The sequence below is a fragment of the Centrocercus urophasianus genome, unplaced genomic scaffold (genome assembly GCF_019232065.1).
Source record: "Centrocercus urophasianus isolate 14NV4802_14NV808 unplaced genomic scaffold, USGS_Curo_1.0 seq_17, whole genome shotgun sequence".
Taxonomy (NCBI): Eukaryota; Metazoa; Chordata; class Aves; order Galliformes; family Phasianidae; genus Centrocercus; species Centrocercus urophasianus.
In genome coordinates, this window is record NW_024884722.1 from 19,431,976 (window position 1) to 19,451,666 (window position 19,691).

The following is a 19,691-nucleotide window of genomic DNA, read 5'->3' on the forward strand; positions in this document are numbered from 1 at the left end:
AATGCAGGGACCAGGAGAGAAGCAGCAGTGCTGCCCATGGCTCATTTAGATGTTTGCCAGTCTTTTATAATATTGTCATGTCTTCCCTGTCCAGATTTCCAAGAAATCTGTTTCCGGTAAGCCCTATTAGAAGAGGAAAGAAGAAAAACTATTTTGGTTTGGCACTAAGAGAAGAACTTATAACCATAAATTAATTTCTCCTTATTTCATGCATGTATTTGTTCACTGTAGCCTTTTGAAAATGTTCATTCAACTCTGGCTGCAACTATACCTCTAATATTTTCCTACCTGTTTTAAAAGGCAGTGGTCATTATCTGCCTTTTTTTGTTTCTGTTTTTTGGCTTTTTTTTTTTTTTTTTTTGTGCCAGTTCTGTCTGAAAGTAGATTCCATAGAATTTTCTTTAATTGAAAAACTGAAACTAAAAATATTTGCACAATTTTGTTATTATTAATGGGAACTATAGGGAAATAATGGGAAATAATGGGAACAAAAAGAAAAGGAACTTGCAGTTTTTCTTTTGAAGAGTTGGAAAATGTACATTGAGAGTTTTGATATGAAATGTGATGGCTGCTCCAAAAATAATACTTCCTATTTTATTATGCTGGCTCACAACATCAGTGGCAGATGTTGGTGGAATGGCAATAGAGGCTGAACCTTCCCAGCAATATTCTGCTACGTTTTGTTGCTGTGCGACAGATGGCAGCAGAGGGGCAGTCTGACAAAATTGTGTCTGACATGGAAGTATGCATGAAGCAAAGGTGTGTCCTGAAATTCCTCCACGCAGCAAAAATGGCACCCCTAGATGCTCAGTGACACTTGCTGAATGGAGAGCAAACAGTGGATGTGAGCACAGTGACGCCATGGGTGATGCTTTTCAGCAGTGGCAGCAGCAACATGAAAGACAAGCCATTTTCCAGATAGCTAAGCAGGCTCGTAAAATGCGTGGCTAATGGTGGTGACTATGCTGAAAAGTCATGTTTTGTTGCTGACAATTTGCTCTATCACCCAGTGTTTCCACAGAAATAAATTGGAGGCATCACTTTCGGAATGACCTTTGTAAGTGATGTTTCCAGAACATTTAATTGAAAATTTAAATGAGAGCTTATATGTGAGATATTTTTTTAAGCTAACAGTGGTTACCTTTAGCATTCCTTCAGAGTATTTTGTGTAGTCCTCTCCCCTTTGCTGCATGTGTTAGCACAGCATGTATCAAAGCAAGAAGTTAGACTCATTAGAGTATCATTTAAGCTATACTGCAAACAGAAGATGATCATCAGGGAGATAATAACACTTCCTGTGTGATTAATACACAGAGAGCAAGAGGTGTAGCACAGAGGCACAGCTAATTAATTACACTAGCTGAAGATACTTTTACTAGTATCATATATCTATATGATGCCATGGATATAATTAAATGGCTTGAATCCCACATACTCAGCAGCTCAGAAAAGATGTAAGGTTCCACAAAAACCCAGTTCTGCATGCATCTGCAGATTCTGCTTATCTGTGGTGCTGGTCAGGCACATGTCCAAGACGTGTTGAACAACTTGTTTTAAGTCAGTAAGCTGCAATTTGAGGAGTTTGGCGTAGATTAAATTGCATAGAAACGTATTAATGTGCTCTGAGCTTGCAGTCTGGCTTGCAAATTTGTCTAATACATATCCAAGAGGAGTTAGCATACAAGCTGCTGTTGGTGGGCAGCTGTGAACTCCGTTAGTTGCCAGAGAAGTGCTCATACCAGCTTGCTGTGCCAAGGAGCAGTCCTTTGGATGTGGGATGTTTGCCAGATGGTCACACCTGTGGCAGTCAGTCTTCTGTGGAAAAGAACATAAACTTTAGTCAGGGCAAGCTAAGTAGGAGAAAAAAAAGTCTTTAGTGCAATGAATGTTCAGGCTCTGCACCAGGAGACAGTACTCCACGTGTGGAGACTAGGGCCATGTACAAACATGTTTTCTGCATAGCTGAACAATTGGTTTCATGCTTTGCCTGTCTGATGCTACCCCTGTGTAGAAGAGATGTGAAAATATATATAAATGTATGCATACCATTTATACATATGCAAAATGAATATATATCATTTTGTATATTGTAAAATGAATACATTTTATGTGTTCACAGTATGAATAAAGAAAACAAGTCAAACAAACGAAGCCATATTCTACTAATAGCTAGAAACTGTTCTAAGCTTTGTTTCTGAGCCACTAAGCCTAATGACAAAGCCATCTCCTCTAAATGCTCTGTCAGTAACAACAAAATGTAATCCCCAGATGTTAGTTGTATGAATTATATTCTCATCACCAAAGGATGAGCTGCTTATGTGAGGCAGTCTATGATGAGATGGAAGGCCTTCGATTAGGGAATATGTTGCAGTCAAATGGCAGAATTTCTGCAGAACACAGAAAAGCATACCAACTGTGCCACTACCTGTCTTACAGTTTACAGGTATAACTTCAGACAGGATTTTAATACGTATTTATGGATAGTAATATTGAGATTTGTTCAACTCCTTTCTGTTGTATTAAATGCAGGGAGTACTTTTTTACATGTTTTCAGTATGGCTTGGATGATTCTTCATCATACAAGTCTCACTACATGGAGGAAGCATTTCAGAGCTTGGAAACAAGAGGATAATACTGAAAAAACCTAAGAATGTTAGAAGATATTTGTTCTAAAATTGAGTGTCACAAAATTGTAACCAATCTTTCTTTTCCTGGGTCAGCCCCTCTCTGTTGAATTCTTTTTTGGCTGCTGTTCCATGGAATGTAAGTTTAATGTCTGAGAGGATTGTATCCTGCCTTTACAAGAGGGTGGGAAGAATATTTTGTTAGGTACTTTTTGTCTGTGACCGCTATGATCCTGCTTAAAAGCAGATGGCTGAGTTTCCATTTGCAGCTTCTAGTTTGTGGAGGGAATCCAGTGTAATTAAATCTTAGAAAATCCTCTTATTCACAATATAAGTAAATATCTGACAGAGGCGATTCCCCTGAGCCTACATCATAGCACAAGGAAAACAAAGAGCAGAAGCAGCTACCAACATTCTCTTAAATATTTGAACATTTTGGACAGACTTCTGCCCCGATTACATTTGCTGCAAGCCTCACTGAAATTAACAGAGTTGTGCCAATGATTTTTGAGACAGAATTTGGATTACTGATTCTTCTCACTCTTAACATTAAACTGGATAATGATTGAGGTAGCATATAAATTACACTATGTAAACAGAAAGATAGTAGTTGTCTGAATCGTTGTACAAAATGTAATGTTAGATTTCCCATTTTGTACTAGAAGCAAAAGCACATAAATTCCACTTAACAGGATTTGAGGTTGAAAGTGTAGTCTCAAAAGAAGAGCTGTATGCCTCATCAAGCAGATTTACCAAAACTGAAGGATCCTCTTATGAATATTAGTAATGATAGCAGTATTAGTGATAATTTGCAATTATACAATACTAATTCCAAGCATGTTGCAACTTCTTATCCCCAGTTAGGGTTTGGAATAAAGAAGCACACGGACAGAGACTCTTGTCTAACAGTATGTTATGAACCAGAGAGAGTTTCAGAAGTGTTTCTAGTCCTTTGACCTACTGGTGGATGTTGGCCCCTTGTATGAAGGAACTTTGAGAACGCAGAGGCAGAGAGCACTGTGCTATTTCTGTAATTCTTACCTTTCCCTGCATTTTTATTTAGTCCTTCTTTTTCAGTCTTTTCAACTCAAACTTCAAGTGCTGTGTAAGACGAGGTCATGATCTTCTCCGGAGGAAAGAAATATGGCCTTATTGCTTTTAAATGTATTCACTAAACTGAGTTCCAAATACATCTTTATCTTTAAATAAGACATATAATAAGCTTCAGCAGAATGTTTAGGAAACTACTCATTCATCACTTCTGCAGCTTGATGTTGCTAGCATAATTTTTAAGAAATCTCCAGGTAGCCCTGGCTGTAGCCATTTAGAGGAGAGGAACATAGCCAACCTTGTAGCTACATAAACAACAAAAAACATACACTATTATAGGGATTTCTCATCGAAGAGGAAAAAAATCCTGAACAAGAAATACTTCAGTGGAAACTGTACCTGCAAATAAGTTTTCTAGCCCTGCTTGTAAGAGGAAATGTTGATCCAAAGAATTGAGCAGGACAAGGAGCTGCAAATCAGAGTCTGTGCAGGCTAAGCCAGGGTACAGTGTTGAAAGTGCTGTGTGTGTCGTGTGTCAGAGTGCAAATATCCATGAAACAAAGCATTCAGTGAAGACAGCCGATGCTCTTCATTTATTTTTCACAGTGACTGGCTTTCTTCCTGTGTGTGTTGCACTGATACAACTGTTAACAAGAAATTGAATCCATTCTGAGGCATATTTGAATAAGTGTTGCACTGTGGTGGTTGTCAAAGTATTTCTGTTGTAATGAAGACTTCTTATTGCTTGATCTGTAGCTGTAGACAAGTGATCTCGTGTCAAAATGCCTCTGTTCTCTTCCAGCCCATTGCCTTCTTTTTCTAAGCTATTGCTTATGATACACTGTGGAGAACTGGGGTATTTCAGACGATACTACAATACTGTAATCTGCCTGTTACATCAAGAGACTCAGTTGCTACTTTATCTCTGATGCTGTTACTTGCATCGTTCCCTCTGAAATAGATCATTCCTCACCACCCAAGGTCTTTATCCAACTCACCAGGATGTATGTATGCCTTCATGCCTTGATCTACACCTGCCTATTTGTGACTGTCCCAGACCTTTCTTCTCATGCTAACAGCCTTGTTGTGAGACTGAATCTTTCATTATTGCTACTGATTTCATTATTGCTATTGATTCAGCGACATTTTTAAAGAGAAAAAGCAGAATTTTTTAATTTCATCTTGGTGTTTTATTACTTGTGAATATATGACAAATTCATTATGAAGCAGACAGGCAGTATTTAGCATTGCTAAACAGAAAACAAATTGCTAATTTTGCCCTTTTATGCCCCGGTGAATAAAAACTCCTTTCCCTCAAACTGTTTCTGACATGGATTAACACCACAGCAAGCATTAAGCTTAGAAATCACCAGGAACTTGTTGGGGCTACAGGCAAAAAAAAAAAAAAAGAAAGGACTCACAGGACTAGAGTTGCACTTTTCAGCTCCTTTCTACCATCTTGCAAATAGAAAGGGCTAAGAAAAAAAAGAAAGACTTTGTGGTAGGGATTTACAGCTCTTCTGTTTCACCACTTCTCGGCACATTGATGTCGGTGTGGTACTCAGAGGACTCTCCTGAAGGCATCCAAGGTATTGGGGTTCTGTTGAAGGAGGGTCTGTTTCTGAAATTTTGATTATATAACACAATAGATTCTGGAAGCAAAGGGCAAATATCGAACTGAGGCACTTTGAAGGTCATCCGTTTGGCTGCTTTCTCATAACCCCCATATGGCATGGCAGTCCTGGCAAAGGAGAAACAATGGACTTAGTGCAGAGAACATAAGTAAACAATGGGATTTAGAAAATAAAGAATTAAATACATAGAAATGGTATATATTACTGCTGTTGCAATTAACTACCAAATCCTGCCCAAGAGCATACATATCTATCGTCTGTGTGCTTAGAAAAACAATAAAAAAGGAAACAAATCCTCTCTGCTTCTGTGCACTTCTTTAGTTTTTGCTGCATAAGCCTCTGTAAAACCATACAGTTTTCACACCTGAAGATATCCTTTTGGAGGCAGAGGCTGCATTACTGCAGAAAGGATGGGGTTTTCTTATTTCCTAGGTACTGATGTTCTAAAGCTACAAAAGTAAGTGCAAACCATAGAGTGGTTAACATAAGATTGTTGCTGCACTAGAGATAGCAACAATCTACTAAACTTTCAATTCACTACAAACTTTCAGTTCTTACCAGAAGCAGCAGGAAGATTCTGATTCTTATCTGAAGTACTGGCAAGTATATGGCTTCTGATATGGAGTATTTTTCCTGAACTTTTGAACTTTAAAGAGCTACAGTAATAAGCAGTGGCATGCCAAATGTGAGGAGAAAGAAAGGGAAATAGGATTAAAGTCCTCTTATCCCGCTACCTAGGTCTATAAGCAGAATTAAAATCTCTAGTTCTTAATGTATTTTCTCTTTAAAGGCCTCCAATCTTTTCACCCACAGGAGACTGCAATTAGTAAAATGACACGCAACTAATACTAATTTACATTGCACAACACAGGAGAACCATGCCCCAAACTATTGTGGTTGTTATTTTCATTCAAAGTAAATGGAATTCTATATCCCAGAAGACTTACCTGTTAAAAGACTTGTAATGGGGGAAATCAGCTTTGGGACTATATGATAATAAGTCAATGGTCATTTGACTTTTGTCCTCAGGGCTGATGCCCATTGCTCGTTCCCAGGGGGAGATGTAAGTTTTAAACAGAGGTTTTTTGCCTCCTGATTTTCCATCTGTAAACAGATGAAAGTAAAACCATCTAATTAGATGACAAGTGCTCCAAATACCACACCTTTCTTGCTATTGAAAGCTATCTTGATATCTTGCTATCTTGCCATTGAAGCTGAAGCACCCAGAATGCATGGTTAGATTTCTCTAACTGAGCTACTTCTGTCCTTATCCACAAAATCAGATGTATCACAGTCTAAGAGCCACTCACTCAGGAACTTGTTTTAAAGCATATATTTGAGAGTTATATTTTCACTGTTCCCTCTGGATGCTCAAAACCCTCATCTCTTCACTATTTCAGGGAAAATTCTTGGGAAAGGCAAAATGCTATCTGGTTTCACAGATTTCTTTCTCAGAGGGATATCCAGAAGTATAAAAGCCAGATTTGATATAAAATGGACATTCTTCCAGAATGTAAATGGAAAACCTTGGATTTTACAAGTCACTCAAAGTAGTTGGTCACTTATGGTACCTATTTGCAGTTCCCAAGCAAATTTGCTTTTTGTTGTTAAAATGCCATTGGAACTGTTAAAATAATTACTTCATCTGCTGATTTTCATGCAAGGGATTTGATTCCGGAGCCTTCTGGTGAAACTCAGTGGAAGACAAAAATAAATCAGGACTAAAATCAGTGGAAGATACTCTGCCTCATAAAGATATTGCTTTAAGTGATGATTAGTAGATAACATTTAGAGATATTGCTGTTTGTTTCTTAATATTACCCAGAATATGCTGTTCATTCAGGTGAAGGCCTTATTTTGAAATTAGGATTGATATTCTCGAGTCTGACGTGTCAGGTCAAACTACTGAGCTAAAAAGCTACTCCTGCTGTCTCCGACAGTGTTCAACATGAAACTCTTCAAAGGAAAGGTTTTAGCTCGTGCTGTACAGGCATATTGCTTACTAACCTTAAAATCTCAGGATTTTCCCATCATTTCTTTGGTTCAGTCAAGGCAGGTATTTCTGCTTTTTGTTTATGAATGAGCAACAAGGCAACACTCAGTCAAAAACATCTTAAACTTTGCAGTGCAACTTAGTTTGTAATAATACAGGTTTTAGTCAATTTCATTTACTTGTCTGTAAGAGTAAGACTGGCACAAGCTCTGATAGCTTTATCTATTTCTTGCTCTTGCAGAGAGATACTTGCCTTTCTCGGTACCGTGACCTCCTTCTCCAGCACTTCCAGCAGATTTTTCTGCATGCTCCCCTTCGCTGTCTCCAGGACCTCCTTTGCTTCCAGGCCTAGGAGGAACGGTGGAATAGTGCTGCTTACTGGAGCCATGATGCCCTGCTGTCACTCCTCCTACCATCCGCCCGTGGCCATAACCATGAGCATCTTCTCCATAATGCCCTCCTGGTGGGATGAACCTCTGGAAGTGATCCTAAGGCAAGAGAAAAGAGTAGAATTCCATGTTACAGGACACTGGTTACTCACACTTGCAGGATTCAGTCCCAGAATGCAAACCCCTGACTCCTGGGGTTCTAACCACGTTTGTCCTGATTACAAAACCGATGGCAGAACTTTGTGTGAGTTATTCTCTTTATTCAGTTTAGAAGCAGTTTTAGCAACACGGACAACTGAAGGACACTTTTAATTGGGCGGTTCTGTGTACTGTTCCCAGCAGTGATCTATATGAAATACAGAAGGAAATAACAGCTTTTGCCAGAGAAGGTAAAAGTTCAAACAGAGACACTGTTCGAGTTGTGGAAAAGCAAAATGGACAAGAGATGGAAATTGTTTCATGTGGGAGCTAAGCATTAGAAAGCACAACAGCAGCAGGGTACCTATGGCAATACGAAAGCCTGACAGATAACTTGTCAGTATGGCTGTTTTCCATATATATGAAAGTCAGCATGGGGAGGTATTTATACTTTGAGATTTACACTAAAGAGCTAGAAGCCTGGTTTATGTCTTTTCTTTTGGAATAGAGGATAGGCTACAAGTATGCAAATATACCAGAAATAAAGCTGAAGGTTACTGAATCTGTCATTCCTCATGCTGCAGTTCTGCTTGTGTAAATTCCTCATGGCCAGTCCTTGGGAGGCAGAAGTGCTGATCAGAGCTCCCAGGGGGTTAAGTTTTTCTCAGGGCTCTTACACCTAGTACAGTTTAGCAAAAAGCAGCTTTCCAGGCTGTAAACAGGCTTCCAAGGCCAGCTGTTTGGTCAACTAAAAATAGATGAGAAGTAAAAACCTCACAAGGCTCTAGGCAGAAGAATTATCTAACCCTCTGCTCCGTGTGTCTCCAACAACAGTGTCCAGGGTTTCACAGCAGGTCACCAGGCTGCAACCCAGGCAGGGAGCCAGCTGCAGGCTGAAGTGGCAGAGCTGGTGCCCCCAGGGCCTTTAGGGACTGTCCGTCCTTCTCCTAGCTGAAGGGAATTCCCTTTTTAGGAGTAGAGTAGATAATGTTCCCCTGAATGTCAGGAAGCACTGAGAAGGGAGAGGATTGTGAGTGTGAAGCTTAAGCTGTACACAGGATCTAGCAGGGCAATCTGTTCAATTATGTGTGGGAGCTATGTAACTGTAAAAAGGCAAGCTGAAACAAGGATTTTTTTTTTGAGGGTTAGGGGTCAGAATGAGGTTACTCTCAAAAGCTTAGTAGACATGGAAGATTAATGCTTCTACTGATATGCTCAGTAATTTCAAAGCAGGATTTTCCTTCAAGCTTCACCCACGCTGCATGCCCTTCCTCAGAATTAAATGCTTGTTTTTCTTGTCCTGTGCTAACTTACATTCACTTTTCTGGGGAAAAGAAAAAGAGAGAGAGAAAAGAAAAAGAGAGAAAAGAGGGGGGAAAAAAAGGATCAAAAAGCATTAGGAGTATAAGGATAACCTGAACCACAGTAAAATGAGCTGATTTGAGTTTGTGCACTACAGCAGTATTTGGTGTGACCAGGAAGGGGCATCATTGCCATCTTGTGTTATTTTAAATTGCAGTATTACCACTGAACAGAAGTGAAATTTTCTGAAACACAAAGTCTGCCTCAGGAAAGCCACAGTTAAATCCTGCTTATCTGCAAATTAAATTAGTTTGATTGGTCTCAGCCTACTTTGTGATTCATCACTGACCCATTAGGAAAACATCCTGTGTTCAGGAGATGTAACCATTCAGATAGGAAACCATTTTCCGTGTAATACCCCAACTCTACTCATCTACTAGAATAAATTGTTTTCTTTATTTTTGGCTACCACAATGGACTATCTTAAATCAAATTTACAGGAAAATCTATTATATAATAGAAGGCAAAGGCGATCTATCTTTTTGAAATCCTGAGTTTTGGAGCAGAGCTTTGACACAGTCAAAGTTTAGTAAGTACAACTTGGTCTCTGGTCAGGGTCTTCAGAGAGAATTATGGCTTTCATTTGGGTGAAATGCATGGCTTGTGCCTTTGGTGGCAACTTGCATATTCAAGATGCATATTCACATCATAGAAGTCACCTTGCAGGGTTCACTTATCCTGTTGGTGGAAGTCCCAGGAGAAAAGCCCGAGAGTGTCAACTGAGAAAGCTGATAACCCTTTTCTCTTGGCCCTGGGGACAGATCACAGTCCTTCTGTGTTGTGGTATGGTTAACTCTGTTTGGGTGTTGCTGGAGGTAGGAAACAGTCCCAGTCCATATGCATCCCTAGATTTGCCCTGTGAAAAGAACAGTTGTGGAAACTTCATGTGATGCACAGTCTCCTGGCTCACCTCAACAATTTGTGCTTGTGTCTTTGAAGACCTTAGCACTAGTGGGAGTCTGGTTCTGCAGGCTGAGTGCCTGGATCGAATTAATTCTGAATTCTCTAGGACTGCTGCATGTGTCTCATGAAAAATAGATGATGAAAGATGATCCAGCTAATGGAGCTGAGATCTCTAAGTATCTCAATGCCCTGACGTCACTGCAGGCAGTCCCCGGGAGGAGACACCATGTGCTTCCCATCAATTCCTTGCTGTGCCCTAAAGAGAATGATTGAGGCCAACATATGTGTTTCTATTTCCGCCTCAGTGATAAAGAGCTTCCCAAAGACTCGATGCCTATGTGGTTACTAACAGTTCTGAAGTTACTGTGACTGTGTCCTCTCAGTAGCAGCCACTCCAATGTTCCTTTATGGTAGGATGGCTGATTTAAAATTTAGACACTTGAATTTGAGAGTAGGGATCACTGGATAAGACTGCCTGATGTTTTTATGAAAACGTAAGGAAAAGGGGTGTCCGTCAGTCCTTAATTTGGTTTTGCACTGCCTTAAGCCTGTGATTCACTTTTTATAAAAGGATGAATATAAACTCAGCTGTTAAAGTATCTTAAGCTATTTTGATTTTTTAATCATGTTCCCCCAAGAGGCAGTTAGGTTGGTTCAGCTCCTGCTTTCTATTTCCAGCTCTATTTCTGACTTGCTTTTTAACTTTACAGAAAGAATTTTTCATTTCACTCTCTGACTTTACCCATTGAAATTATGTTAGTTTTTATCTCATGCTACAGGTGTTTTAAAATATCTTATTTGCGTGTTTTTTTGTCATCCTTTCTACATTTTCTCTGTGGATGAAAGAAATTGAGTTTCTGAATTTCCGTCTAAACTTTTCTCACAGCGCTCCAACAAACTGCTGTGGAGAAACAATGTCTCTTCCTCTCCGCCTTCCTACTTTTTCCATGCCAGTTACCTCTTGAACAAGAAACCATCAGATTTCATATTCACTTTTATACAGTTTAGGACTAAAAGTCTTGCTTTAGGTCTTCTGCCCCAGTCCAATTCCAGCACAGCAAAGCTCATTTTATTAGAAAAGTTATATCTCAACTGGCTCACTCCACTCATGTCACGCTCTTGGAGTTTTTTATATCTCAGCTTATTTAGTAAGATTTGTTCAAGGAGTTTAATATTCCCAGCAGAACAGACCTCGAAAAAGAGTGTTTTTCCTAATATTTTCACTTAAAACTACCGCCGGTGATCTTCTTTGGCATTCCACTAAGTACATATATTAAAAAGCGAACAGAGCCAACAGTTTATGCTTGTGACACAAGCCAAGTAGCTCCATGGTCACTCTCCTATTCTTCCACCCTTATTCTTTCCTTGAAATGTTATATAATGTTTGGCCATTTCACATGTGAGGTCTGTGAGGCTGTTAGTGTATTTTTGTCTGCTGCGATGCACCATTTTAGGCATTGTAACATAATCACTTCCATTTTCTACCTGTCACTTCTTCTTACTCCACTGGGTTCTTGTTAAGCTGCAAAGGAAATACAGGGTGTCTCCTGTCACTATGCAGAAGAACAGTAATCCAGTTCTTTAACCCTTTTTCAATGCCTATGTTTTGTTTCCCATTGTTTACAATCTGAAGAGCCCTCCTGACTTGAAGTCCAGTAGAAACTACCTGTCCACACAGGTTCAGCTTGTCTTCACATAGACATTGTCAAGATGTGGGAACTACCTTTACTGTAACTCATGGGCTGTGCCAAGAGTATATTAAGGTGGGTTTTTATGTTTGTGGGTATTATTACTATTTTTTTTTCAGATGCATGACAACTGGTAATTGTCTACGCAGATATTGGTTATTCCACCCTGCTAATGGTTCAAATTTAAGATGTGGTAGGCGAAACTGAAACAGAAAAAAAATAGACACAAATCACATCCGTCTACAAGACATATTTTCCACATATAGCTCAAATCAGACCACAAATTTTGACTTGCAGAAAGACTGTTTTTAAGGGGTCTCACTGGAAGAAAGACATCATAATAGCAACATCCAAAAAGCATAACTATGATTTTGTTTTCAAACAGTTCCCATCTAATGATACCAGGAAGGACTTTCACAAAGCTTCTGAAAGCAGAGGTGGGACTTTGTAAAGAGTAAGGGTAAAAATAAGCGGGGCTGCAGGGCTAAAAAGTGTAGTTTCAATTGATGTTGATGTATTTGAGGACAAAAATATAAATATTATGATGTGGAGAAAAGGTCTGTGAACTGCTGTTCTAATTCTGAGCAGTAAAGTGCAATTTAGGAGACCCAGAGGTAGAACTGAGACTCTCTCTGCCTCAGTTTTACTTTAAAATAACAAATGAAGTATTTCCTTCCTGTAGTGATTTATCAGATGCTATGGCAATCAAGCACATAGCTAACTAGAATTTTGCAATATTCTTTAGTAAATAACAAACTGCACCTTGCAACTCCACAGTGAGGTTGATAATATTCTCTGAGACATGGAATGAATTATAGTTCCCACAACACTGTGGCACAGAAGGAGGTAGGGAGAAGAAATCCTTCTGATTTAGTAGCCAAAGCCAGGCAGAGCTCCTGCATGGTACCAATAGGGAGAACATGACACGAACTCTCCCTGTTTGTCAGGATATCAGTGTGCTAAAAAATGTCAAACTCAGTTCTTGCTAAAAACATGTCTGTATGCTGTGTATTTTCAAGAGAAGAGGCACAATATTGAGGACTGATACACAGTAGGTGGACATGTAGCAGTGATAAGAGGGAGTGTAACATGTTCTCTTTTACATGGGCTATCTGACATTCATGCACATGCATTACGTATGTTTTCTCTGCTAGAAGTAAGGATAGTGATCTGATTGCCCTGTGTGGTTGTTTGAGTGGATGAGGAAAAGGAGGTGGAGGGTGGAAGCAGGAGAGTGGATCAATGACATGACTGCTGAGATCTTTCGCCTTGTGTGGAAGGTTTATGGCCATAGCACAGGCTGTTCTGGAAACCCTTATATGGTTTGGATTTATTTTTAATAACCTTTCACTTTGTCTTGTTTTTATATTACATTACCTTGCTGTTAATCTTTTTTTCTTGAGGGAAAGAAATCATCTGTAGTCCATGCCAACCCTTTCTTGCTTTGCTTTGCTGAGTGTTTCCTGAGAACTTTCTAAGACCATTAAGAAATCCATGATATAAAAACAAAAAAACACAGCACCAGCTTTAAATCCCTTCACAACTTGAAGGCAAAATAACTACTCAGGGATGAGTAGCAAAGGACATGAAAATTAACTGGGTGGAGGAAATGACTGGAAGTAGTAGTAGGAATTCTCTACTCTGCTGTTATCTTCCTCTCACTGTTCCTTTTCATTCAACCCTTCTTTTAATCCTTCTTTGAGCAAAGCCAGGAGCAAGAATTGAAGGGACCAGATTGCTAATCAAATAGTGCAATCAAAAGGTTTTTTTGATAAAGTGGTTTGATGCAGAGGTCAGGCATTTTCCTGATGGCTTGGAAGATAGCAGTGAGGCCACAGATCTGCTGCTTTTATCTAGATGCCTGATAGCAACCAACCCTCCGAGGGGATGGCTCTGTTGTTGAGATCACTCAAGTTTTCTTCTTGCTATTCTGGCTGCCAGCTGAGGTGCTAATTTGTGCTGGCTGTGATGATTAGAACAGTCATCTACAAAGGCAATGGATGCGGTCTGGCAGAGTCCTTGCACAAAGTGCACAGGGCAGCCAGCAAATGGTAACAATTATGTTTGTGGTCCTATTAAAATGGCCTCAGTCAAGGGCAGTATGGCAGTCTGAAGTCTTCCTGCACTGACCAACAGAGATTTGTTACTTGCTCTGTCAGCGTAGAGAAAAGGTAGCCCTGAATGGAAATCACAGAAGATTTTAATGTGGAGTGCCAGCTGCTCTTTGGAGACCCTACATTGTTCCCATATAACAAAGCCATGAAGAAAATCCTAGCCTTGTTAAGACCTTGTCTAATTCCCAAATACATTTTTCCACAGCAAATTTACTCAAAGAGCAGGAGAGTATGGATGTCCTTGCAGAATAAAGGTACAGGTTCACTACGAAAGGGTATGGAATGAATGTCAGATGTGGATGAATAAACTTACTGAAAAAATAAAAACAGCTAACAGAGAATTAGTGATTGTCATCAGCCTTTGCAGCATTAGTCTTGGAGAAACCCAGTACTTCTGTTAACTGCAGTACCTCTGTTTTTGCAAATCCAACTCTAAGCTAGTTTATCACAACTCATGTTGTATACTCACGCTGTATTTCTCTGACTGGAGACCCCTAAGTGACACCTTCAAATTTTTGCACATTTGGACTTCAGTCTTTTCATCACCTCACCTTATTTTCTCACTCCTCCTGCCATCCTCAATTGCAGCAACCCTCATATTCTGACATAGGAACTTAGCCCTCAGTACATTCTAGGAGCTCTGGGATTGCTGAGTATTTATAAGATCAACTTGCATTTCTCTAGGATTTCCATCTGCAGAGTCTAGAGTTCAACACACTCTTCGTTCTCACATCTTTTCTAAGAGAGCTGATTGAGCTGCCTTAAGGCACCAAGAGATGAAGAAACTGCCACAGTTTAGCAACATGATACGTTTTTGCTGTATCTCTGATCTGTCATCCCTGATCTATAATCCAACCCACTGCTACAATTTTAATGTTTCTTTTCAGACATCTTTCCACATCCTGCTTCCCAAATTGTCAATTCTGGGAGTCGAATACCAAGATTTACCAGCTGCTTTTGAAAATATCAGAGAGCTAAAGAATAGAAGATTTTTTTTTTTTTTTTTTTTTTCAGAATATTTTCTTCAGCTTGACTTTCATCTTTTGCTCAAGTTTTCCAAGACTGGAAAACAGATGCCACAAAGGGACAAAATTGTACCACCAAATAAAGCTTAAAGAGCATCAGAAGATGAGATGCTGCATCCAAATGTTGTTTTACTGAATTCCTAACATTATATAAAAGGAGAGTTTCCTTTTGTAAGAGTTCCAATATCTTCAGAAGACTTTACTTCAGGCAAGTAACTGAAGAAAGATTAAATGAAAGAACTAATTCATGGGAAAGAGGAAAAAAGGCATTGTGTCTAATAGGAAGATGCACTAGAAAAAAGCCAGCCATAGCTTCCAGCAAATAAAGTGAATAAATTGCAGTGTCATCTTGGAAATTTCTATCTGAATTTTCATTTATGGAATTTTGTGCAGAAACTGTGCCCAGTAGGAGGAATAAAATTGTGTCCAAGGCTAAAAATAGAACCTCACCCACTGCTGCTGAAGTCAGACTTGACTGGATTGCTTCCGTCTTGCAAAGAGAAAAGGGGATGGGTACAGCGCCCTGTGCAGTTCTGAATGCCTGATAAACATGCAGTCCTCCCTCGTCACTCAGTCCTATGCTTTCCCATGCTGTTGTTTGCATGATACCAAACTATTCACAGAAGGAAACTAAAGCTGCTGCCAAAAGAAACAAACAGGAGGTGAATCAACTCTTTGAAAGGGTTGATAACTGCAGAACAAGGGGAAATGGTTTTAAGTTGAGGGAGGGAAGATTTAGGTTGGATAATCAGGGGTCAGGGGGGAAATTCTTTACAGAGAGAGTGGTAAGGTTCTGGAACAGGCTGCCCAGAGAGGCTGTGGATGCCCCGTCCCTGGAGGTGTTCAAGGCAAGGCTGGATGGGGCCCTGGGCAGCTTAGTCAAGTATTAAATGGGGAGGCTGGTGGCCCTGTCTGTGGCAGGGGGGTTGGAGATTCATGATCCTTGAGGTCCCTTCCAACCCTGGTCATTCTATGATTCTGTGAGTCTGTGAAACAAAAAAACATATGTGTTCCTCTAATTTGTTTGGTTTTTTTTCTGCACTTCTTTGCCCATACGCGTAGAGACAGAAAGAACAGAGCTTGTGAACGTTCCATTCCTGTTCCCCCTTGATGCACAGAGCAGCTTTGCAGTTTTAATTTCCAACCTACCACAGAATTGTCGGTGAAGGCATCGGGGTTATTCTCATAAATGAACTTCTCCACCCTCAGTTGACGTAATTTGAACATCTTGGATCCTTTGTTAGTGAGGAGAGAAAGTTCTTCCAGCATCACATCTCTGGGGATGCTGATCTTCTTCCCCAGGTTCAGTCCCTCTTGCGGCATGACTACAAAACATTCACATGGATCATGTTAGGAAGTGCTCTGCTCCAGCCTTCTTGTGCATTGCTTCAAAGCAGCCAAGTTCTCATGTAAGTTAACTTTTTTAGGAAACTTTCATTTAAACATTACCTTGAAACCGCGGCAAGATTTAATGATGTGATTGTATCTTTTTGTTCATTTGTTTTAAGGGGAATTTTTAAAAGGCAAAGTGATCGAACTTCTCTTCAAGACTTAACATGCTGATTACTGGGTAACTTGCTTTCCGTGTAATTTTGTACCACCAATTCTCTGTCAAAGCTATGCATTCAAACATTTTCAGTATAAAAGTCTTCCATAGATGCAGCTAGAGCGCTCCATCCGGAACCAAGCAACTTGACTTATGTTTTTTTTTCCTATCCTTATTAAGCAGGGATTGAACCACTTATCTGCCTCAGTTTCTCATTCACAACAGAGAATAAATCTTCATCATTAAACTGGTATAACATTGGCATAAGTCCATTCTCATTTTAATAGATGTCCTCTAGAGAAATTTCCTGTTTTTTAGCAAGCTAGTTCTATATGACACTGTTTTCTAGAACAGGAGAAAATGCCTTTAATTGGAAATTGGATTTTTACTTACTTGTTTACTTCATTGCAGGATTGGGGAAAAACAGAAAAATAAATACAAGTGCCCTAACACAGAAGTTTCTACAGTCTGTTTGGGGACCTGAAGGAAGTGGCAGCACTGAATCATTACTTTTCCAAACCTCCAAAAGCATTCCCCATACTGTTAAAAGTAAAGAGATGATGTCAGTTAAATGCCACCCTATTCAATATTCATGTTTTCTGTAAAAAGAAAAGTGTCCTGGGTTATGCTCTTTCTGCTGTTACCCCCACTGAGAGAAATTGTTTTTCCACAAATGAGTGCTGGAATCCAAGGAATTCTCTCACAAAGAGGAAAAAGAAATTAGAGGCAAAGATTCTAAGAAAGAGATTAAAATGGAATATAAGCAGACATTGCAGCATCAATGCCCAGAAACGATAATACTCTCTTTCTATTCACATAGGTACTGTGTAAATGAAGTGTTTAACAGGAAGTTACAAAATGTGTTGTGGTTGAAGGCTCAGCTTTAATAATATCTGGGGCCCTGCCTCCTGGTATGTTCAATGCATATCTTACCCTAGGATTTCAGTCATGTAGAGTGTGAAATTTTGACAGCTGAAATTCAGATTGAGATCCAAACAATTCTCATGTGTGCAGTTTTGCATATCTTACCTTCGTGTGTCAGCTTCCCAATGAGTTTTGTGGGCTTTTTCCTTTTAAGAGGAGCAGGAGTCCCTGCTAGGGGCATTCCCACAAAGAGTTCTCTGCTTTGCTCTAAATACACAAGGAAATGGAGAATGAAACACTGGAAAGGTATCTTTTGCCTATCTTTAGTTGCCATCTACAGTTAAGAGACACATGGTCTTCATTTCACACACAGATTCTATTCTGTCCCATCCGCATGAAGGAGCAGAATATTATGGTATTCTTTGGAGACGTTGCATTAGGACACAAAATACAGCAACAGGTCACAGCAGAAGCATTGCAACAGCACCACATAGCAATTTCCATCCAAAATAGACATTATAGTTGCAATGTGGCAGTCTCCCAGCACATGGATGTGCCACAGTGGTACTCTGTTACCTTGTTGTGCTGCAGTAACAAAGCATCAGTTTGAAAAATTGCTCTGTCATAACATGCTATAATACCATGCAGTTATCATTTGGAGGTTATGTATGATTTTGGATAAAGATATTCGGTCTATCCATGGGATATCTGGGAGCATTTTGAATAATGTGCCAGTTTGATTTGGATGTTCTGACAGTTTTATGATGATTAGAATATTCAGAAACTCACTATACCACAATTCCTGCAAAACAAACGAAAAACCCTGCGTCGTTCTGATTTGTTGCAGGAGGGTTGGAGAAAGAAGGCACAGGCAAACCTATTAAAGCAAAACTTGTTTGTCCAAGTTGTTTGAAGTCAGTTGCTCCTTTATCTTATGTATTGATCTTATCATGTATCATTTTGGAGGGGGGGGAGGAGAGGAACAGGGAAATTTCGTCTTGTACTCTATTTTCCATCTTTGTCCCCAGATGGGATAAAAGTAGTTTAAAGTCAGGGAAAGCTCAGAGAAATCTCAGCAATTCCACTTTAGGCATCTTCAGTCCCTCTTGGGGGGGTTATCACACATAACGCAGCATAACATAAGTAGGTCTAATGTCTTGCCTTCACTTTAGCACTGTTAGTGCCCAAACAACAGCATACAGGGAGACAGATCCTCATATAATACAGTACAGTGGAAATATAAACAAGTAATGATCCATTGGCTTCAGCAAGAGAATATGGTAACTGATCATCTCTGTCCTTGCAGCTTTACTTGCTTAAAATTTCAGAGCAGAAGACACTGAACTATGAGTTATATTTATATAACTATAAATATAGTTATATATATAAACTAGCAAGCAAAGAAGTAGCTCCAGGAGTTTGCGCACTGTCCTTGTTGTGCTTGAGACATTTTTATCTTCCATGTGTTTTGCAGTTTTATTCCACCATTGCTCCTTTTGCAACATGATTTTCCTGTGATGAGGTGGCAACAACAGCTGAAAGCCCAGCCCCATTAAGCCAGCTCCAATCATACTGCCAGATACTCTCTCAGATTATTTGTTTTCCTTTCTGATTTCCAAGCTTTTCTCTACTGAGATGCTGCCAGTGTAGTTCATACTGTAGAAGAGCCCACCCAGGCATATTCCCTAAGCAAATGTGAGCAGGTGCAGCCATAAAGCATGTGCTGCACATTCTCCTCGAGCAGGCAGACATCTGCTTGGCTATATAAAAGAAGGAGGTCTTATTTGACAGGAAAGGGGCAATACTGCCAAGAGTCAGGGGTTGGAAGGTTACAGCCCATCTAATGGGCCACAAGACTGTCAAAACAGAGGGAAATCGTCTGCATGCCCCAAATGTGGATTCCTTGGGGCAAGACAGGAAGAGTTGGCACCATTAGGGAATTGTGCCCCTCCAGCATATTAATTCCCAAGGAACAGTCTGTCCCTTTCTGCTGTCCCTCACTGATCCATCAGGACTGAGGAGTAGAAAACCTACTACCTGCAATGAGTTTAGCATAGGAAAATGGCAGCCGTCTTCAGTATCGGTAGGGCCCAAATCTGCACCATGACTACTGCTCTTCCTGCTACCCCATCATGGGATGCTGCTGGAGCCTCAGTCCCCATCTTCCCTGCTATCCCATACACAAAGTCAGGCCACAATTACTCTTTTCTCCCTTGAGCAATTGTTCTGCCTTTTCCTACATGACTCTGCAGCAGTCATTTGATTGTTTTTGCTACAAACCAAACTAGTCATTACACTCCAGCCTCTGCTCTAAATTATTTTTTTTCCAGGTCAACTCACCTCAGGCTTGCAGTGCCACGT

General features: G+C 39.9%; 1 protein-coding gene across 1 annotated transcript; it reads right to left on the bottom strand.

The window, feature by feature from the left end:
* Positions 1-5,183: 5,183 nt before the first annotated feature.
* MYOZ1 (myozenin 1) lies at positions 5,184-17,571 on the bottom strand. The gene is made up of 5 exons (XM_042818683.1): positions 17,496-17,571; positions 16,070-16,245; positions 7,555-7,789; positions 6,256-6,412; positions 5,184-5,415 (listed from the first exon to the last, which is right to left on the bottom strand). Exons 1-5 carry the CDS (start codon positions 17,569-17,571, stop codon positions 5,184-5,186), a joined length of 876 nt encoding a protein of 291 aa, XP_042674617.1.
* Positions 17,572-19,691: the final 2,120 nt, after the last annotated feature.